Source organism: Tupaia chinensis, unplaced genomic scaffold (genome assembly GCF_000334495.1).
Source record: "Tupaia chinensis unplaced genomic scaffold, TupChi_1.0 Scaffold000330_1, whole genome shotgun sequence".
NCBI classification, from domain to species: domain Eukaryota; kingdom Metazoa; phylum Chordata; class Mammalia; order Scandentia; family Tupaiidae; genus Tupaia; species Tupaia belangeri.
The window spans coordinates 1,273,614-1,288,075 of NW_006159824.1; the positions used below are offsets into that span (position 1 = coordinate 1,273,614).

At 59.3% G+C, this 14,462-nt stretch overlaps 3 protein-coding genes across 7 annotated transcripts in view; 2 read left to right on the plus strand and 1 right to left on the minus strand.

The window, feature by feature from the left end:
* Positions 1-716, minus strand: part of LOC102482099 (uncharacterized) — a 7,421-nt gene extending 6,705 nt beyond the window's left edge. The window contains exon 1 of the mRNA XM_027773162.1: positions 478-716. Coding sequence (XP_027628963.1) covers positions 478-707 — 230 coding nt within the window. The 5' untranslated portion in view covers positions 708-716. The remainder of the gene's footprint in view (positions 1-477) is intronic.
* On the plus strand, positions 1-14,185 carry NEURL4 (neuralized E3 ubiquitin protein ligase 4; the record flags this gene model as incomplete). 3 transcript variants are annotated; one of them, XM_027773157.1, is given in 29 exon segments in its annotated part: positions 1-159; positions 1,001-1,445; positions 1,651-1,716; positions 1,861-2,159; positions 2,329-2,440; positions 2,532-2,620; positions 3,530-3,602; positions 3,746-4,010; positions 4,249-4,430; positions 5,509-5,594; positions 5,716-5,878; positions 5,977-6,175; positions 6,265-6,341; positions 6,420-6,498; positions 6,808-6,983; positions 7,068-7,199; positions 7,516-7,661; positions 7,732-7,956; positions 8,052-8,150; positions 8,228-8,389; positions 8,567-8,731; positions 9,565-9,723; positions 10,086-10,265; positions 10,372-10,459; positions 10,560-10,667; positions 10,799-10,943; positions 12,049-12,161; positions 12,251-12,416; positions 13,431-14,185. In XM_027773157.1, coding segments are annotated over 29 exon segments (4,563 nt in total), but the record flags the coding sequence as incomplete, so codon positions are not given.
* Positions 14,186-14,308: 123 nt separating this feature from the next.
* Positions 14,309-14,462, plus strand: part of GPS2 (G protein pathway suppressor 2) — a 3,620-nt gene continuing 3,466 nt past the window's right edge. For 2 of the 3 annotated variants that reach the window (XM_006151817.3, XM_006151818.3), the window contains exon 1: positions 14,309-14,386. The gene's annotated coding sequence lies outside the window, so the exon portion shown is untranslated. The remainder of the gene's footprint in view (positions 14,387-14,462) is intronic. The other variant, XM_027773163.1, reaches the window with a different exon arrangement.

Below are 14,462 nucleotides of genomic sequence, written 5' to 3' on the forward strand. Positions count from 1 at the left end.
GGGGAGCTGCACCCGCGCACGGGGCGCTTGGTGAGCCTGTCGGCCTGCGGGCGTACAGCGCGGCGGCAGCAACCGGGCCAAGAGTTTAACCACGGGCTGGTGTTGAGCCGGGAACCCTTGCGCGATGGACGCGTCTTCACCGTCCGCATCGACCGCAAGGTGCAGAGCTGGAGTAGCGGAACCGAGAGTGGAGGGTGGTGGGAGGGGACCAGAGGGAGACTGGGTAGCACCGCCAGGGCAGCTTGCATCACTGGCGCCCAAAGGGAGCCGACTGGCCGTGGAGCACCAGCTGACGCGCAGGAAGGGAGCAGGGGGCCGAAATGTTCGGTCTGAAGGAGACGAGACTTGAAACCCAGGAACGGGAGGGATACGCGGTCTCACCCGCTAGAATGGCTGGGCAGCGGGTCTCCTGGGACAGTTTTTTGGGGATGGAGAGAAGTCAGAGATGTCACGGGAAGAGAAAAGGAAAGAACTCACCGTTGAAAGACAAGCTCACAGGCAGAGCAGGAAGGAAGGATGCGCGAGGAGAAACACTCAGGGAGAGGATGCGAGTGTGATGTAGCCAGGTCAGGCTTGCAAAAGAATTTGGGAGGAGGGTGAATCCTAGCGGAGCCTGAGCCTAGGAGACAGGCCAGGGGGAGAGGGCATGTACAAGAGAACCAGAGTATTGGCGTAGAAAGCATGTGCATGTTTGTTGTTGAAGCCATAGAGACCAGGGAATTCCGAGGAAGTGGGGGGTTGGGACCAGGAAATTTAGCCTGCTGGGCGTGGAAAGGGAGGTGTTAGGGTGCTGCCCTGACAGCGGACATGGAGGGAGAGCAGGTGCAGGTAATTACTGAGACAGAGTCCAGAACATTACTTCTGGGTCTGCATCTTTGGATTCATGCCCGAAGACAGAAGTAGGAAAAGGGGGGCACAGTAGCCTGTGGAATGTGGTTTCCTTGTGTGGGATACCCACTGGTGGCCCATGTTGAGCCTCTGTTCATCACCTCTATCACAGGTCAACTCCTGGAGTGGCTCCATTGAGATCGGGGTGACGGCGCTGGACCCCAGTGTGCTGGACTTCCCAAGCAGCGCCACAGGGCTCAAGGGGGGCTCGTGGGTAGTGTCCGGCTGCTCGGTGCTGAAGGATGGACGCTCTGTGCTGGAGGAGTATGGTCAGGATCTGGACCAGCTTGGCGAAGGAGACCGTGTGGGTGTGGAGCGCACGGCTGCCGGGGAGCTGCGCCTCTGGGTGAATGGGCGGGACTGTGGGGTAGCCGCCACAGGCCTGCCCGCTCGTGTCTGGGCCGTCGTGGACCTTTATGGCAAGTGCACCCAGATCACTGTACTACCCCCTGAGCCAGGTTTCAGCCCCCCTCTTCCCATCCCCACACCTCCCCTCGAGCCCTCGGCCCCCACTGAAGACTCTGCTTTGGCTGAACAGGGGACTTCGGGGGATGAAGGTGAGCACACAGGCAGGGCAGTGGTGGAGGGGTGGGCAGAGGGAGTGGGTGATGAAACGGTGGAAGTGCAGTGGCAAGTGAGGCTGGGTGTGGGCAGGGCCATCCAGACCCCCGAGTCTGTTAAGGGGAGAGAGGGGGCCAAAGGCTGGGCCCTGAAGCAGAGGCTGAACCCTTATTCCCCTCCCACCCTACCTGGTCCTACCAGCCTTCATGGTGTCCCCAGCGCAGGCCAGGCCGGAGACGTTTCCTAACAGCCTTGAGTCGCATAATGGTGAGGGCTTTGGGGAGGCCTTGGGAAGGGCGCGGGAAGTGAGGTGGATGAGGGCCGGGCCTCATAGATGGGTAGAGGGAGAGGGCACTGAGCCTGATGGTGTAGAGCCTTATCGCACTTTCGTCCTCCATCCCGCCCCTGTAGACTTCGCCAGCATGGAGCTCTCCGAGGTGGTGAGCAATGCCATCCTATCAGCCTACAACGGGGGGCTCCTCAATGTGAACCTGAGCTCCCCACCCGCAGGGGATGGGCTGGCTTCTAGCGGTGCTGCCACCTCGCCCATCCTCACTTCCAATGACGCCCTGCTCTTTCACGAGAAATGCGGGACCCTCATCAAGCTCAGCAACAATAATAAGACGGCCGAGCGCCGACGGCCCCTGGATGAGTTCAACAACGGAGTTGTCATGACCAACCGCCCGCTGCGGGACAACGAGATGTTTGAGGTGAGCGAGGTCCTGGGGTGTCACTGGTGCCTCACTCTGGGAGCTAAAGGTAGGGCTTGACCCTGATGCTGGGAGAGTGGGGGCTGGAGAAGAGCCAAGGGCTGGGGGTCCCTCCTCTGCATTTATCAGTATATTCACTGCTCTTCCCTTCTGCCACCCTCAACTCCAGATTCGAATCGACAAACTCGTGGATAAGTGGTCAGGCTCCATTGAGATCGGTGTCACCACCCACAACCCCAACAGCCTGGAGTACCCGGCCACCATGACCAACCTCCAGACAGGTACCAGCTCTAGGCAGGGCAGGGACACAGGCCTGAGGGTGCTGATGGGAAGGAAGCCTGTGCCTTCACTGCCGTGTGCACCTTCACCCAGGCACCATCATGATGAGCGGCTGCGGGATCCTGACCAATGGCAAGGGCACCCGCAGGGAGTACTGTGAATTCAGTCTGGACGAGCTGCAGGTAAGCGAGGGATAGAGCTCTGGGCACTCCAGCGGAGCCACCTGGGTACTCGACATCCCTGCCTAGGCACCACACGGTTTTATAGATTGAGGTTTAAAGAAGCTCATGCTTGTAAAGTGGTTTAACTCAGTACCTAACTTGCCTCGAGCATTCAGGAACTGTAGTAATTGTCTCCTCTGGGCTGGCCCTGCAGCGGTTAAGTTCTGTAAGTAGGGAGCTGGATCCTATGTGGCCAACATCAACTCAAGTCCCAGCCCATGCAGCTTGCAAAAACACACCCAGCATGTGTGCATGCATATGCAAAATCTGATAGGATGGGTCTGGGACGTTAGCGTAATGGCTATGTCGCTGGACTCCCATGTAGTCGACAGCGGTTCGAGTCACAGACCCGGTGACTTAAACTTGTGCCGGGCGCGTGTGTGTGCATGCCCAAGATCTCGAGAGGAGAATGGAGAAGGGATTGCTGTGTGGCCATCCCCCCTGGGATGTGATTTCTCGCTTTCTGTCTCTCTGTCTTCCTGGCGAGCGCATGCGCCCTATAGCAAGAACCTCTCCAAAAAAAAAAAAAAAGAAAAAAATCTGATAGGATGGCGAAATAGAGGAAAAGATGTGGCATGATTACGTGCGTCTGGGAGGTGCTTTCTCTCTTGTGTGCTCGCTCTCTCTCTCTCTCTGTCTCTCTCTCTCTCGTGCGTGCACATGCTTTCTGGCAATTGGAAAAAAAGACATGAATTGCTGTGACTGGAAGACCGGGACACAGGACCTGTCTATCCCCCCTGTCCTCCAGACTCACACCAACACTTTTTGGAACTGTCCGCCTGTGGAGTGGAGCTGTGGGAAGGCCCTGGGGCCACTCTGGAGCCTGCCCTTGCATAGACTCAGTCCGTGCTCTGTTTCTCTTTTGAACAGGAGGGTGACCACATTGGCCTCACGCGGAAGTCCAACTCTGCCCTGCACTTCTTCATTAATGGCATCGATCAGGGTAAGGGGACGCCCAGTGAAGTCCACGGGGCTGAGGCTTCCAGGGCGGGTGGGGACTTGGCTCTGTACCTCATCCTCCTGTGTCTCTCTGGTGCTTGGTCCCCCAGCGTTTGACTCTCCTCCCCTGACTCTGCACTGCCCCAGGTGTGGCTACCCCCTTGACACCCCCGGTGGTATACGGCGTGGTGGACTTGTACGGGATGGCAGTGAAGGTGACCATCGTCCACAATAATAACCACAGCGACCGTCTCCGCCGCAACAATGCCATTCTGCGGGCACTGTCCCCTGAGGGCGCTCTCCGCCGTTCTGCTCCTGCTGCCCAGGCAGAACCTGAGCGCCTGCTCTTTCACCCCAACTGCGGCCAGAAAGCAGCCATCACCCACGAGGGACGCACTGCCCTGAGGCCCCAGTATGGCCCGTGGGTGGGGAGAAGCCTGCATAAGGGCTCTAATGGGTGGGGATGGAGGGGTGGGGAGTGGGAGGCAGACTTTTCTGAGGCGTCCTGGTTGGAAAACTGGGGTGCCTCCTGCAGTTGGAGGCTTAGTAGTTGGCTGGGGCTGGTGGGTGTTGGGTGGGCATCTCTGGGTGAGCCTTGGCATGTCCTGGCATGCACTGGAGGTCTGATTCCCTGCCTGCTGTGCCCTCAGCGCCACTGATGACTTCAATCACGGCGTGGTGCTGAGCAGCAGAGCCCTGCGGGACGGAGAGGTGTTCCAGGTGCGCATCGACAAGATGGTGGACAAATGGGCCGGCTCCATTGAGATCGGCGTCACCACCCACAACCCTGCCTACCTCCAGCTGCCTTCAACCATGACCAACCTGCGCTCCGGTGAGCTCCTGAGCAGGGTGGGGCAGGGCCTGGAGGTGCTGCCCCTTCAGCTCTGGCACTCCTCGGCCAGCCACTTCCTCACTTGTGACTTGCTACTATGCAGCGCCTGGTGGGTGTGCCGCGGGGCAGGGTGTTCTGCCGGCTTGGGAGCGGCAGCGTTTTCTTGTCCTGTTTAGGGAAAAAAGCCAACTGTCAGAGAAAGGCAGGATGGGCTTTGGCTCAGGGAAGGCCAAAGGGGCCATGTATAAGGGAGAGGTGCCCTAGAACCAGCAGATGGCATGATGGTTATGTCACTGAACTCCCACATAGTCAACCACGGTTCGAGTCCTAGCAACTTAAAAATCATGCTGGGGGGCTGGTAGTTGGCGTGGTAATTAAAGGCACTGGACTCCCACATGGCTGACCATGGTTCAAGTCCTGGACCTGGTGGTTTGCTTCCTCACTTTCCTACTCTCTCTTTGTCTTTTTGTCTGATCAAACTGGGAAATGATAATAATAAAGAGTTAAAAGAGTAATTTTATTCATTGCCATTATTTTTATTTTTTTGAAGTTGACCCAAGAGAGAGAAGGAAAGTGAGAAAGCAAGTTGCCAGGTCCGGGACTCGAACCGCAGTCAGCCATGTGGGAGTCCAGCCGTCACAGCCACCTCATCACCTGCCAGCCCCAACATGAAATAATTCTTTCAAAACAAAACAAAACAAAATAAAAACTCATGTTGGGTGCATGTGTGAGCCCAAGATCCTGATAGGAGAATGGAGAAAGGATTGTAGCATGGCCATCTCCCTGGTGGGGGTGATTTCTTGCTTTCTGTCTGTCTCTCTGGCGTGAAATCACCCCCAGGGGGGATGGCCACGCCCAATCCCTTCTCCATTCTCCTCTCGGGATCTTGGGCACGCACGCACACGCACTGGGCATGAGTTTAAGCCACTGGGTCTGCAACTTGAACCGCGGTCGACTATATGGGAGTCCAGCGACATAGCCATTACGCTAACTGCTGGTCCCGCAAAAATGTCTCTTTAGAAAAAGGAGAGCAGCCCCACCGCCCCTTTCATGTCCTCTGCCACTCCTTGTCCCATAGGGACCTGGATGATGACTGGCAATGGGGTGATGCACAATGGGACGACCATCCTGGATGAATACGGGCACAACCTGGACCGCCTCAAGGTGGGAAAGTGGGTACCAGCCGGCCGCAGCCGTGGGGCAGGAAGGCCAGGTGGGCTGACACAACACCAACCCAGGCAGGGACTCTGCCTGACTCCTCACTTCAGCGCCCCCTTCTTCCAAGGCAGGGGACACGGTGGGCGTCGTGCGGCGGGAGGACGGGACTCTCCACTTCTTTGTGAATGGGATGACTCAGGGTCCTGCTGCCTGGAACGTGCCCCCCGGCGTCTATGCTGTCGTCGACCTCTACGGCCAGGCGGCCCAGGCCACCATTGTGGATGACGTGGGTGAGGGCCGGGCTGGGCAGGGCCGGCCTGGGCTGGGGCAGGGGTTGGGGAGACCGTAGGAGGTCCTAGAGACACCTGGCTGATATCCACTCTTGCAGAGGTACCTTCAGTTCCTGAGCCACTCCCCGAGGGAAGCAACCAGATGTCTCCCAGCTCCCCATCCTCAGGGGCAGGGGGCTCGGACCTGCGCTTCCACCAGCTGCACGGCAGTAACGCAGTCATCACCAACGGGGGCCGCACAGCGCTCCGCCACAACTGCCGCAGCGAGTTCAATGACGCCATTGTCATCTCCAACCGGTCAGTCTCCGAACTTTCCTGGCCCGCCTGCCCTCTTCCCAGCTGAGCCTCCCAAGCAGGGCCTCTCCAATCCCCACTCTCCCCGGTAGGGCCTTGCGGGACGGAGAGCTGTTCGAAATCGTCATTCAGAAGATGGTGGACCGCTGGTCAGGCTCCATTGAGGCTGGTGAGGGGGCATCTGTGTGTGTGCCGAGGGTGGGAGGGACGCTTGTGGCCTCGCTCTGACCCACCCGGCTCCTCCCAGGAGTGACTGCTATCCGGCCTGAAGACCTGGAATTCCCCAACACGATGACTGACATTGACTATGACACGTGGATGCTGAGGTTGGGCTGCCTCAGGGTGCTGGTTGGGATTGGGAAGCAGGTGGCCATGGATAGTGGCAGACCTAGGGGGTCTGTCTGTCTTTGCAGTTCTGGGAAGCCCTGCCCAGTCTTGGCAGGGCTCAAATCCTCCCTTCTCAGGTAGTTCCTGTTTTTCCCGGGGGGATCCCAGAGTCAAAGGAGATAAGATGTGCAATCAAACCCAGGTCGAGATCCTAGTCCAGGGTACTAGAAGGTTCTGGCAGGCAGAAACTGAGCAGGGGCCAGTGTGGGGCTGAGCCGGGAGGCTTACCCAGCTCTCCTCTCTCCCAGTGGCACAGCCATCATGCAAGACGGTAACACGATGCGGAACAACTACGGGTGTGACCTGGACGCGCTGGGCACCGGTGCCCGCATTGGCATGATGCGGACGGCCAAGGGTGACCTGCACTATTTCATCAATGGCCAGGACCAGGGCGCTGCCTGCTCAGGCTTGCCTCCGGGTAAAGGTGACTACTTTGGCTTTTGGCCTGCCGCCCCAGCTCGTCCCTCCCCCCACTACCAGGCTGCTGACGCCGCCTCCTCCTCCCCAGAGGTGTACGCAGTAGTGGATCTCTACGGCCAGTGTGTCCAGGTATCCATCACCAATGCCACCGGCCCCATGGACAACAGCCTGGCGACCAGCAACACGGCCACTGAGAAGTCCTTCCCCCTGCACTCCCCAGGTTCGGCAGCGGCGGGGGGAGCTCTGTTTGCCTGCCATGGGCCTGAGGGGTGCTGTCGTAGACAGTTGCTGGGGTAGCTTCAGGCCACAGGGAGGGGACAGCCCACGGTGGTTAGAGAGCCTGGACATGTCCCTGCCACCAAGGGAGCAGGACACCTGATGCCAGGTGTTCAGGACAAGAATGAGTTGTCTTATGGTTAAAAGAGGTGTCAGGAAGTCTTGAGGCGCAGTGGCAGATGGGACCTGTCCCATCCGAAAGTCCTGCCTGAAGCTCACTGCCCCAACCGTACCCCTTCCTTGGGGGCATCTCTCCACAGTGGCTGGCGTGGCTCACCGGTTCCACAGCACTTGTGGCAAGAATGTCACCCTGGAGGACGACGGCACAAGGGCAGTGCGTGCTGCGGGCTATGCTCACGGCCTCGTCTTCAGCACCAAGGAGCTCAAAGCAGAGGAAGTGTTTGAGGTGGGGCCTGGTAGGGGTGGGGGCTGCCGACCCATCACAGCATGGCCAGCTGACAGCTGCTCTTTGGCAGGTCAAAGTGGAGGAGCTGGATGAGAAGTGGGCAGGTTCCCTCCGGCTGGGGCTGACCACACTAGCGCCAGGGGAGATGGGGCCTGGGGCTGGCGGTGGCCCAGGGCTGCCTCCCTCCTTGCCAGAGCTCCGGACCAAGACCACCTGGATGGTGTCCAGCTGTGAAGTGAGGCGAGACGGGCAGCTCCAGAGGATGAACTATGGCCGGAACCTAGAGAGGCTGGGGGTGAAGCAGCCGACTCCAGGGACGGGATGAGTGGGAAGTGGGGGTGGTAGAGAGAGGTGGGCTGACCGTCTGTCCTTGTCCCTCCTGGGTCCTAGGTGGGGAGTCGCGTAGGCATTCGTCGGGGGGCAGATGACACGATGCACATCCTGGTAGATGGCGAGGACATGGGGCCCGCGGCCACCGGCATTGCCAAGGTAGATCCGAGCCCTCCTCTGGTCCTGGAGCAGGTGCAGGTCCCATCTCTGACTTCCCGGCTCTTGTGTGCCCCCAGAACGTGTGGGCGGTGCTAGATCTCTACGGGCCAGTACGCAGCGTGTCCATCGTCAGTTCCACGAGGCTGGAGGAGTCAGAAGGCACCCAGCCTCCTTCCCCCAGCTCCGACACTGGCAGCGAGGGCGAGGAGGACGAGGAGGGCGAGGAGCATGGCCTGGGAGTAAGGAGCGGCAGCAGTGCCTGCCGGGCACATGGCTGGGCGGAGGGAGGGGGCACCAGGCTTCTTGGGGTTCTCTGATAGCCCAGCAGAGGCTCATGTAAACTCAGTCTCTGTGAACCCTAGTGAGGTGCATCAGGCCTGGCAGCCCACGCAGCTCAGTCTCTTCCTCCACGCCAGGACCAGAACCAAGTGGGTGTGACGCCCACAGCCCTGGAGTTCCTGGAGAACCATGGGAAGAACATCCTCCTGTCCAATGGGAACCGTACAGCCACGCGGGTGGCCAGCTACAACCAGGGCATCGTTGTCATCAACCAGCCCCTGGTGCCCCAGCTGCTGGTCCAGGTGGGTCCTGCCTCATCCCCAGCTTCTCTCTCTCTAGGGTGACCCCAGGCCAGCCCTCCTGAGGGCACTTCCCAGGTGAGAGGCAAGTGGAAGGCAGCTCCTCGCTGAGTTCTCTGGAAGTCCGTACCCACTCTGTGGTGCGGGTGGGGGTGGCAATCCAGTCATCATGGAGCACCCCCAGCTGGTGCCTGGTGAGGGGGAGCACTGGGGAGGGGCTGGGGGAGTCTAGGGGAGATGCCTTTCTTTTTTTTGGAGAGATTTTTGCTATAGGGCGCGTGCGCTCACCGGACAGACTGAGACGTAGAGACAGAAAGCGAGAAATCACCCCCCAGGGGAGATGGTCACGCTGCAATCCCTTCTCCTCCATTCTCCTCTCAGGATTTTGGGCATGCACGCACATGCACCCGGCGTGAGTTTTAAGCCACCGGGTCCAGGATGCGAACCATAGTCGACTACATGGGAGTCCAGCGACATAGCCATTACACTAACTCCTGGTTCCCTAGGAGAGATGCTTGATCCTATATGTGGGGATAGTGAGGACTTCCGAGGAGGGGGCTTTCTGCTGTCAACTGAAGAATAAGTCAAAATGAGTCAGGTGAAAGAAACCCCCGGGGATGAGAATCCCCAGAGGCAATAGCAAGGCTTGGAGAGGGAAGGGAGCAGTAGCTGAGCTGGCAGTTTGGGTCCCTCCAAGGGTCAGAAAGGGCAGCAGGCCACACTCTGGGAGGCCCAGTGTTCCCTCCTTGGCTGGGCTGAGGAGCCTGGTCCTGCTGTGGTTGGGGGGTGGCCTCTTCTCTGGAGGCCGTGATTGTGGAGTGGTTTCTATCTTCCAGGTGCGGATAGACTTTCTAAACCGGCAGTGGACATCGTCCCTCATCCTGGGGGTCATCACCTGCCCACCTGAGAGGCTCAACTTCCCTGCTTCTGCCTGTGCCCTCAAACGGGCAGCCTGGCTGCTGCGGGGCCGTGGTATCTTCCACAACGGCCTCAAGGTGAGTAGGGAGTAGAGTGAAGGGCGAGGGCCAGTCTTCTGAGCAGGGCGCAGGGAAGGGTTGTCCAAAAGGGAGGTTGTACCCAGACCTCGGCAGTAGGACCACAGGTCCAGAGGGAGACAGCAGGGAGTGTAAGGGCATTCAGAGTTACCCGGGCAGCCTGAGGCCTACCACCCCCTCACATCCCTGCTGTGAAGAGGGTATATTTGCTGCTGAAGGGGGCTCTGGGTCATTAAAGTGGGGGCGGGCAGTGGGCACCATGGGAGCAAAGCCAGGATAGCAGCCCGAAGTGGGGTGAAGGGTGGGGTGGCAGCTGGTGGTGGGAGTCTGATCTCTGGAAGACAGTAGGTCTCTCCTCCCAGATCTGTGAGAAGTTTGGGCCAAATCTGGACACGTGTCCCGAAGGCACCATCCTGGGACTGCGGCTAGACAGCTCTGGGGGGCTGCATCTCCATGTCAATGGGGTGGACCAGGGGGTGGCTGTGCCAGACGTGCCCCAGCCCTGCCACGCGCTCGTGGACCTCTATGGGCAGTGTGAGCAGGTGAGTGGAGTGGAGGCGGGAAGGTGGAGTGCCAGGGGAAACTGGGAAGTCTCTGGTTCACAGAGGGGAAACAGCAGGCTCTAGCTGACCGCCCCTCTTCCTGCAGGTGACAATCGTGAGCCCTGAACCAGGGGCTGCCAGTGGGAAGAGTGCAGGAACCCAAGGGGACATGGAGAAAGCTGACATGGTGGATGGTGCGCCAGCCTCAAAGGACAAGGACCCTGCCCCCCACTTTCGCCCCTCCCCCATACTTCTCGCCCCAGCTCCTGTGACACGTGCCCTCCACCCCCTCAGGTATCAAGGAAAGTGTGTGCTGGGGTCCGCCACCTGCTGCTAGCCCCCTCAAGAGCTGCGAGTACCATGCCCTTTGCTCCCGTTTCCAAGAACTGCTGTTGCTTCCTGGTGAGTCCCAGTCCCCTGGAACCCACCTCATTCCAGAGCCATGATCAGAGTCCTGCCAGCCAGCTGGAGGGCAGTAGTGTGGTGGGGACCCGGGGTGGGAGCTACAGCACCAACCTGCTGCTCTCCCACAGAGGACTATTTCGTGCCTCCACCGAAGCGTAGCCTGTGCTACTGTGAGTCTTGCCGGAAGCTGCGAGGGGATGAGGCCCACAGGCGCCGAGGGGAACCCCCCAGGGAATATGCCCTGCCCTTTGGCTGGTGCAGGTTCAACCTCAGGTACAAATGGTCATGCATTCTGTTGTTTTCCCCCCTTGAGAAAGGAGGGTCCCAAGAGGGTGCGTGGAAGAAACGAGAAAAACTCCTGTCTAAGGGATGGCCTTGGAGCCAGTGACCTTTATCCTGTCTGTCCACCTCCTAGGGTGAATCCCCGCCTGGAGGCGGCTCGACAGCTCTGGGGGGCTGCATCTCCATGTCAATGGGGTGGACCAGGGGGTGGCTGTGCCAGACGTGCCCCAGCCCTGCCACGCGCTCGTGGACCTCTATGGGCAGTGTGAGCAGGTGAGTGGAGTGGAGGCGGGAAGGTGGAGTGCCAGGGGAAACTGGGAAGTCTCTGGTTCACAGAGGGGAAACAGCAGGCTCTAGCTGACCGCCCCTCTTCCTGCAGGTGACAATCGTGAGCCCTGAACCAGGGGCTGCCAGTGGGAAGAGTGCAGGAACCCAAGGGGACATGGAGAAAGCTGACATGGTGGATGGTGCGCCAGCCTCAAAGGACAAGGACCCTGCCCCCCACTTTCGCCCCTCCCCCATACTTCTCGCCCCAGCTCCTGTGACACGTGCCCTCCACCCCCTCAGGTATCAAGGAAAGTGTGTGCTGGGGTCCGCCACCTGCTGCTAGCCCCCTCAAGAGCTGCGAGTACCATGCCCTTTGCTCCCGTTTCCAAGAACTGCTGTTGCTTCCTGGTGAGTCCCAGTCCCCTGGAACCCACCTCATTCCAGAGCCATGATCAGAGTCCTGCCAGCCAGCTGGAGGGCAGTAGTGTGGTGGGGACCCGGGGTGGGAGCTACAGCACCAACCTGCTGCTCTCCCACAGAGGACTATTTCGTGCCTCCACCGAAGCGTAGCCTGTGCTACTGTGAGTCTTGCCGGAAGCTGCGAGGGGATGAGGCCCACAGGCGCCGAGGGGAACCCCCCAGGGAATATGCCCTGCCCTTTGGCTGGTGCAGGTTCAACCTCAGGTACAAATGGTCATGCATTCTCCTGTTGTTTTCCCCCCTTGAGAAAGGAGGGTCCCAAGAGGGTGCGTGGAAGAAACGAGAAAAACTCCTGTCTAAGGGATGGCCTTGGAGCCAGTGACCTTTATCCTGTCTGTCCACCTCCTAGGGTGAATCCCCGCCTGGAGGCTGGGACACTAACCAAGAAGTGGCACATGGCATATCACGGGAGCAATGTGGCAGCTGTACGGAGGGTGCTGGACCGAGGGGAGCTGGGAGCAGGTACCTTAAAACAGGCAGAGATAGGGCAGGCTGGTCTTGGGGGCTGTGAGGGGAATCGAAGGGCTGCCCTGACCCTGCTCTCCTCACAGGCACTGCCTCCATCCTGAGCTGCCGGCCCTTGAAGGGAGAGCCAGAGGTGGGGTTTGGGGAGCCAGGCGAGAACTGTGCACCTCCTCGGGAGGAGCAGCCCCCTCCAGTGCTGCTATCCCCGTCCCTTCAATATGCTGGGGCCGAGACCCTGGCCTCCAAAGTGCAGTGAGTACCTAGGGGCTGGGAGACGTGGGGTCCTTGGTTTGAGAGGCTTAGCCCAAGAGGGAGCCCCACCTGGGTCTTCCCAGTGGGCCCTCCTCCTTTTCCACTTTGTCTTGATAGTCGTTCAATTTCCACCTCAGCCTGTCACTCATTCATTATCACATGTTGTCCACAAAAAGGAACCTTGTTCTTGTGGAACTTGTGTCTGCTCTCTAGAACAGTAACATGCAATAAGTACTTAGTTTTTTTTTTTTTTGGAGAGGTTTTTGCTATAGGGCGCGTGCGCTCACCAGACAGACAGAGAAAGACAGAGAGACATCCCCCCCTGGGGGGATGGCCACGTCACAATCCCTTCTCCTCCATTCTCCTCTTGGGCTCTTGTGCAGGCGGCATGCACACACATGCGCCTGGTGTGAGTTTAAGCCACCAGGTCCGGGACTTGAACCGCGATTTACTACATGGGAGTCCAGTGACATAGCCATTACGCTAACTGCTGGTCCCAGTACTTAGTATTTTTTAAATTATTTTATTTTATTTATTCATTCATTTATTTTAATTTGAAGGGGTGGGGGGTGGGTGGGAGAGGGAGATGAGAAAGCAAGCCACCAGGTCTGGGACTCCAACCAGTGGTTGGCCATGTGGGAGTATCCAGCGCTTTAACCACCACGCCACCTGCTGGTCCCAGTACTTAGTATTTTTAAAGTTTAGAGGTGACTAGTACGGAAACAAAAGAAAGATACAGCAGATGAGAATGCGGCTGCAGTGGGCATATTTAAGCGGGCAGTCATGGCAGGCATAGGGGTGGGACGTCTGAGCACCTTGAAGAAGGAAGTGAAGGGTTTGGCTAAGCAGGCTTTGGGAGGAAGACTGCTTCACTGAGAGAGAGCTGCTGGTGCTAGGTCCCAGCAAAGCGGAGCATATCCTAGGGACAAGGCCAGTGTGGCTAGAGCCGAACTAGCAAGCAGGGGGAGGTGATGTGGCCAAAGGCCCCACTGCTAATTCTGTTTCATCTGACAGATTCCGGGACCCCAAATCCCAGCGGACGCACCAGGCTCAGGTGGCGTTCCAGGTGTGTGTGCGCCCTGGCTCCTACACCCCAGGCCCCCCTTCTGCTGCCCTCAGAGAACCTCCTGATCCTCACTTCAGCCCAGCCGAACTGGAGTGGGTCACTAAGGAGAAGGGGGCCACACTCCTCTATGCCCTGCTGGTACGGGTGGAATGAGGGGTGAGACGCCACTACTACAAGCACAGCTGGGCCTCGGCCCGTGGACTCTGAGCGACGACTGCCTCCACCTCATTCCAGTGGCTCGCGGCATGCACAGGTGCTCAGCCTCGGCAGATGCGCAGGAGCATGTGGGCAGGCTCTCAGAATTCGGTGGGAAGTGGAGCACAGCTCCATGCCTGGGGCCCAGACACTCCCTCTGGTGGGAAGGAGCTTGTGGGGAGCCCGGTTCCAGGTCCTGGGCACCCCTCTTCATGCACTGATTTGGGGAACGCGACTCCCTATCCTACCCCATACCACTTAATTTATTTCCGTTTTTGTTTTCTGGTTACTGTGAATCCCGGAGGAGTCTCTCCCTGTGCCCACATAAAGCTGCTTTTTCCGGGGGCCATCGGGCGTGGGTGGGCAGGGGTGGGCGCAAAGAAGACGGGGCCCTCTGTACAGTTGTTACTGACTCTGATTTCTAAGGAGCCAATAAACACCGTCTCAGAGCACCCGCCTCGGCCTCTTTCTCGAGCGCCCCCGCGCGGCGCCCGCGGCCCAGCCAGGTTCGGAGCGCCCAGGGCGTCGGGTGGCTCCACGCCGGTCCGCATCCGGCGGCGAGCGCAGACCCGGCGCGCTTCCGGCTTTCCCTCACCCAATCCGCAAGGCCGGCCGCCAGAGTGACTCCGGAAGGACTTGTCCTGGCCGCCGGACGTGACGCGAAGTCCCAGGCGCGGCGGAGGCCGCGGAGAAAACGCAGAGAAGGCGGGTAGGGAGGGGCTGGCGCCGGGGCTGGCGAGGAAGGGGGCGGGAGCCCCGAGCTGGGGACCCGGGCGCCGCCACAC